At 36.6% G+C, this 6,474-nt stretch overlaps 1 protein-coding gene across 1 annotated transcript; it reads right to left on the reverse strand.

The window, feature by feature from the left end:
* Positions 1–250: 250 nt before the first annotated feature.
* LOC136518089 (large ribosomal subunit protein eL18x-like) lies at positions 251–2,291 on the reverse strand. Its single transcript, XM_066511745.1, has 5 exons — positions 2,155–2,291; positions 1,978–2,067; positions 1,458–1,586; positions 1,056–1,241; positions 251–733 (listed from the first exon to the last, which is right to left on the reverse strand). Exons 1-5 carry the CDS (start codon positions 2,155–2,157, stop codon positions 674–676), a joined length of 468 nt encoding a protein of 155 aa, XP_066367842.1. The 5' UTR covers positions 2,158–2,291; the 3' UTR covers positions 251–673.
* Between the last annotated feature and the right edge of the window lie 4,183 nt (positions 2,292–6,474).

Below are 6,474 nucleotides of genomic sequence, written 5' to 3' on the forward strand. Positions count from 1 at the left end.
GGGCCACAAGGCTTGCTGTGATAGGTTCTTATTTTCGTCACTGAAGTAAATAGAAATTTGTCACAGAATCAATTACCAAATCGTCACAGAAAGGTCAAATAATTCATCACAAGTGCACATGCTGATTTCATTACATAATGCAAATAATACTGGAATGACCAAAAGCTTCCATAAATTAACAGATCCAGTATTCCAATTACCAACAACATAATCAACAATTCTAAACTTGGTTCACATAACTCACTAGACATCACATTTGAACTACTAGTTTCATCTCAGTTCACATTAACATCACAGAAAATAATAAAAAGTTGCCAACCACCAGCAACATAAGTTACTACATAAACAAAATCACCAGCAGACCCCTTGCTTAATGAACCAGCAGCTATGAGCAGCGCTCATGTCGAAGAAGCATTGTTGATGGCCAAGATATGCTTGAGCAGCGCATTGTTCTCCTCCATTGCCTTGTTGTTTATCTCTGTCAGCTTCTTGTACTCCTCCATCTCCTTTTGTGTCCTCGCTAGCTTTTCCTCAGCTTCTTCACTTCTCTTTCTGAGTTCATCTATTTCACCTTGTACAGCAGCTGTAGCTTCAGCTGCTAGTTGCTCCCGAAGCTCACTTTCATTTGATGATGATGATTTGGAGGATGGCACTGGTTTGATGCCAACACTCTTTAGGAAAAGGTTTGAGCTATTCTGGGAGAGCACTTGGGACACAACCTACACACTGGACACTGTTGTCTCACCTTCAGTAACAGGTTAATATATGCCATCACTGGGAACTAGAAAATAGGACCAAACAACCAATTGAAATAGCTTAAAACACAGTTGCAATCCTTGCTATTGCAAGTAATCTTAAAAAGAATTCTGCCAATCCATCAGAGCTTATTAGCATGGTTAACTTACATGACACTTCATGATTGTTAGGGCCATAAGGCTTAAATCTGTTGAAAGTTACTATGGCTTAAAACATGCAGACTAATGTTCACTCGACTTGACCATATAAAGAATGTAGATCAAATAGATAAACTTTCCAACAATGAAAACAAAATATACCATGTTCTCGCCAAGTGGAGCACAGAGAGCAAGATGGTCAAATGTGAGGCACTCCCCACCAGCATTGACAATCCTAGCCCTTGATGTCTCAGTGAACCTTAGGGCAGTAACCTTCATTGCTGGAACCTCTTGGATCCTCTTGTCATCTGTGACTGTACCAACAATCACAGCAATGTTCTTCTCCTCCTGTTAACATAGGAGATATTATTTAAGCACCATATTCATGGTCATTATACCCAATGTATGAAACTAAGCAAACCACCTAGTTTTTTTCATCCACTATTATTAACACAGATAACACCAATTTAACAAAGACATAGCATGCGCACAAAAATAGACAAGCACGTTTTACATTACTTTTTGGAATAACAGACTGTTCTCGAGTGGCTGTCAACTGCATACCTTTCCTTCCATGAACTTGACAAGGCGTCGCAGGGAGATTGGTGGGCAGTTGGTTTTGCTCATAAAGAGCCTCTTGAGGATGACAGCGTTGAAGTTGCTCTTGGTCCTCCTGACCAAGAAACGGTAGAGCTGCCCCCAGCATAACACAAATCAAAATCACGACATTCATAAAAAACCTAGAATGACATGACACTTCTTGATAAGGGCAAGCAGATACCCAAAAAGAATACTGCACATCTACCTATTATGAAACATAAATCTACCTATTATAAAACAGAAATGAATAGAAACAAATTATTTTATCTTCTAAAGTCTCATGATGACGGTGAAGCCTACAGGATTACTATATCAGCGAAACAAGCAAGTCCTCACGAAATTGATGCTATTGCTCTTATAATAGTAAGAAACTACAAATCACAGGCATTTTTAGAACAAAAACAACATGACCACGGGCGGATCTACCGAAGCCAACATTGCCGCCTCGCTCGAGAAAGCTAGAAAACCACTGCACGAGGAGTACCTTGACGAGGAGCTTGAGGTAGACATCATCGGACTTGGGCGCCGTGTGCTTGGTCTTCTTGTTCCTCCCGCCGGCGACGAGGTCGATACCCTACGACACAGCGCGCGTGACATCAGCGTCAGGAAACAACGTAGAAATCCTCTGGAAAGGGCTACGGGGAAAGGAACGGGTGCTCACCATGGTTGCAGATGCGGCGGCGCTAAGGGTTCCTGCGGCTGCTGCTTACCTTGTCCGCCTCCTGCTTGGGAAGGAGGCTGGCGGCGGCAAAACGGAGGATTTTTATAGTGTGGGGGAGAGGAAGTCGGGGGCTGCTGCTAGGGTTTTGAGTTAGTGGGCTATTGGGCTGGCACATGTTCTTCTTCTTCTTCTTTTGGCATTGGGGGATATGTTTATCAAAGACTGCGCTCAAGAACTAATGAAACCACTTGAGTAGCGCAATGGTATGGCCCTTTGAGTTTGATCCCAAACTCCCAGGTTCGAACCCGATGATAGCCAATTTTTTTGGGTTTTTTCAATTTTTGGGTTTTGTCAACACTTATTGTGTTTATTCCTTTTTTTTATTTCTCCATGTTCATTTTTTCAGATAACATGTCCAGGGAAAACAAAATAGTAGTGCAGTCTAGGGACATGTCTAGTGACATGTCAGTGGTCCACACATTTATTTTGTGTCAGAAGGAAATTCTCACGATCCACAGTGGTATAACGCACTCCATTAACCTTGCACTGTCCCAAAAAATGATGAATACCAAAGTTGTTCAAATCATTAATATCTACAACTTTTATTTTAGTCATCTTGTCATTTGACAAAATTTGAACCTTTCAAATTTGAAATTTTGAAAAACGATAGGTTCGAACCAAAATTTGAGACCCAAATTGATTTCAACATAAAAAGTGATGAATACAAAAGTTGTTCAACTCATGAATATCTACAACTTTTATTTTGGTCATTTCTTCATTTGACAAATTCTTAGCACACATTGTTCACTAATCTTATACATGTCTCATATAGTTTATAAAACCTTACGAGAGATGTGTCACATTTGTGAACAATGTCATTATCACTTTGTCATATGAAAAAATGACCAATATAAAAGTTATAGATCTTGATGAGTTATTCAACTTTAGTATTTATCACTTTTTCAGCTGAAATCATTTGGGGTACCAAAATCTTGTCTAAAGTTGTATTTTTTTGAAATTCAAAATTTAAATTGCTCAAACTTTTCATATGTATATATTGACAAAACCAGCAAAATAAATTGATAGAGAATGATTTTAGAAAATTTTAGGAAAAAAAAATCATCAGATTTGGAGTTAGTATGAGGAAGAAAAACTAATTACAAAGTTGACCCACAGATTAAAAAATAAATCACACTGTTCACTATGATCATGTAAGGATCATCTAGAACAGTGTGATTTCTCTTTTTAATCTGTGGATAAACTTTATAATTAGTTGTTCTCCCTCATACTAACTCCAAATAAGATGGTTTTTTTTCCTAAAAATTTCTAAAATCATTCTCTATCATTTAAGTTTGATCAAACTTGGATGTGACAATGTTTTACACATTTTAAAATTTGAAATTTGACAAGTTCAAACCAAATTTTAAAACCCTAAATAATTTTAGATGTAAAAGTGATGAATACAAAAGTTGTTCAACTAATCAATATCTAAAACTTTTATTTTGGTCATCTTATCATTTGACAAAATTTGAACCTTTCAAATTTGAAATTTTAAAAAATGACAAGTTCATACAAAAATTTGAGACCCAAATTGATTTCAACATAAAAAGTGATGAATACAAAAGTTGTTCAACTCATGAATATCTACAACTTTTATTTTGGTCATCTTATCATTTGACAAAATTTGAACCTTTCAAATTTGAAATTTTAAAAAATGACAAGTTCAAACCAAAATTTGAGACCCAAATAGATTTCATTATAAAAAGTTATGAATACCAAAGTTGTTCAACTCATTAATATCTACAACTTTTATTTTAGTCATCTTATCATTTGACAAAATTTGAACCTTTCAAATTGGAATTTTTGAAAAACAACAAGTTCGAACCAAAATTTGAGACCCAAATTGATTTCAACATAAAAAGTGATGAATACCAAAGTTGTTCAACTCATTAATATCTACAACTTTTATTTTAGTCATCTTGTCATTTCACAAAATTTGAACCTTTCAAATTTGAAATTTTGAAAAATGACAAGTTCGAACCAAAATTTGAGACCCAAATTGATTTCAACATAAAAAGCCATGAATACCAAAGTTGTTCAACTCATGAATATCTACAACTTTTATTTTGGTCATGTCTTCATTTGACAAATTATTAGCACACATTTTTCACTAATCTTACACATGTCTCATATAGTTTATAAAACCTTATGAGAGATGTGTCACATTTGTGAACAATGTCGTTACCACTTTGTCATATGAAGAAATGACCAATACAAAAGTTGTAGATATTGATGAGTTATTCAACTTTGGTATTTATCACTTTTTCAGCTGAAATCATTTGGGGAACCAAAATCTTGTCTGAAGTTGCATTTTTTTGAAATTCAAAATTTAAATTGCTCAAACTTTTCATATGTATATATGGACAAAACCAACAAAATAAATTGATAGAGAATGATTTTAGAAAATTTTAGGAAAAAAATCATCAATTATCATGTTATACATTTACAAATAGAAAAACATGCATGCCTTTATCACAAAACGGCGAGTGCTCTAGTGGTAACGCACCAACATGTCTAGCAGCAGGTCGCGGGTTCAAATCTCCCTGCGTGCGCTATTTTTTGGCAAAAAAAAGGGAGGCGGAAGGATGCAGGACCACCTAGACCATGTGGGCCACGCTGCCCCACTTGTTTGCCGCCACGTCCTCAGGCTGAGACCCGCTGGTGGGACCGCAATGCCATGTCTTCAAGGTTGGGACCCAATGGTGGGACCACATCGCCACGTCCTTGAGGTGGGACCTGCTGGTGGGACCATGGTGCCACATCCTCGAGGTGGTACACGAGCCAAACGATCTATGATGATTTAGTTTTGTTGTTTTATGATGATTCTTTTGTTTTCATCATTATTCTTCGTGCCAAAGCTCCGTCACTTGTTACTTATGACAAAGCTAGAAATTTCATCATAGAAAGCGCTTGTTCTGTGACGAAATTTGTAAGCATCATGACTGAATTATCATTGATGAACACATTTCTATCAGATTAGCCAAAGTAGGCTTATTGGAGTATGTGACCAGTACTACAAAGTATCTCGTTCAGAAGATCCACAATGAGTGGCCTTTAAGCGACATAGTCGGCAACATTACCCAACATTCAAGATAAGTCACCTGACTAGTCTCTAGTTCATTCTACCTTCTTTCTTTCTTTGGCCAGTATGCCATCTTTGATTGTATCAAAACTTTTACTTTGAAAGCCTACCATAAAGCATACTAAGCATTCTATGCCTTTGTAAATAAAAACATCTTCAAGGATGGTAAACAATTAACAAGGTAGGCAATGCATCAAGTAGGTAACATTTGAATTAATCAACTTAATGCAATAGGTAACATAGGTGATAAACTTTTCAAAGTAAACAAGGTAATGGTTTAATGCATAAACCAGGGCTTGCCTTCATTGACGATCTCGGGTTCCGGATCAGTACCACAATTATCAATTCCCGTGACAACCAGGGATTCTTCCATAACTTGCTCAACTAGAATCGTTTCACTCTTGGATTCTACATGAAATAATAGCATATGCTTCAACATGATGATAATGTAAACATGATGCTTTCATGGTGCATGAAATATAATAACACCTCAAATATAACTTTCCTTCATGGTACAGTTGCAAGCCAACAAAACCAACTTGCAATTCTACCACCAAGGACCACACAAGTGACTTGACCAAAATGATCTTGAAACCCTACTGGTCACAAAACATGACCAAAACAAGATCAAACCCTAAACTAACACTTAGGGTTTGCTTTCATCCATTTTTGAATTAATTTGGAAATAAGCCCAAAAATGAACTTGTTCCAAATGACCTCAAAATTTTATGTAAGCTTCCTCATGACAATTTAGTGTACCAAAACAAATTTCATAACTTTTGGAGTTATACAGTGGCCTACAAAAATCATGGAAATTACATTTATCAATTAATTGACTAAATTATTAAACATTAAAAATTTATTCAAATTTCAAGTTTCATATTTTTAAATCAGAATAGAACATGTACAGAAGCAACACATAAATTTTTAGAATTTTTAGAGCTGTAAATATTTTCCTATAAATTTCCAAAGTTGTTGCACTATTCATAATTCAGAAAATATCAAAACCTCACTGTTCTCTCAATCACTAATAGCCGGTCCCGCTCGTTAGTGACACAACACAGAGCATACGGCGGTGCTGTCAGCTCCGACCAGCAATACGCGCCGGCGGTGAGGTTCTGACGAGACAGACTGCACCAGCACGACCCATGCCACCCCACGAATCCATCCCAGCCCTC

The sequence above is a fragment of the Miscanthus floridulus genome, chromosome 17 (assembly GCF_019320115.1).
Source record: "Miscanthus floridulus cultivar M001 chromosome 17, ASM1932011v1, whole genome shotgun sequence".
Classification (NCBI taxonomy): domain Eukaryota; kingdom Viridiplantae; phylum Streptophyta; class Magnoliopsida; order Poales; family Poaceae; genus Miscanthus; species Miscanthus floridulus.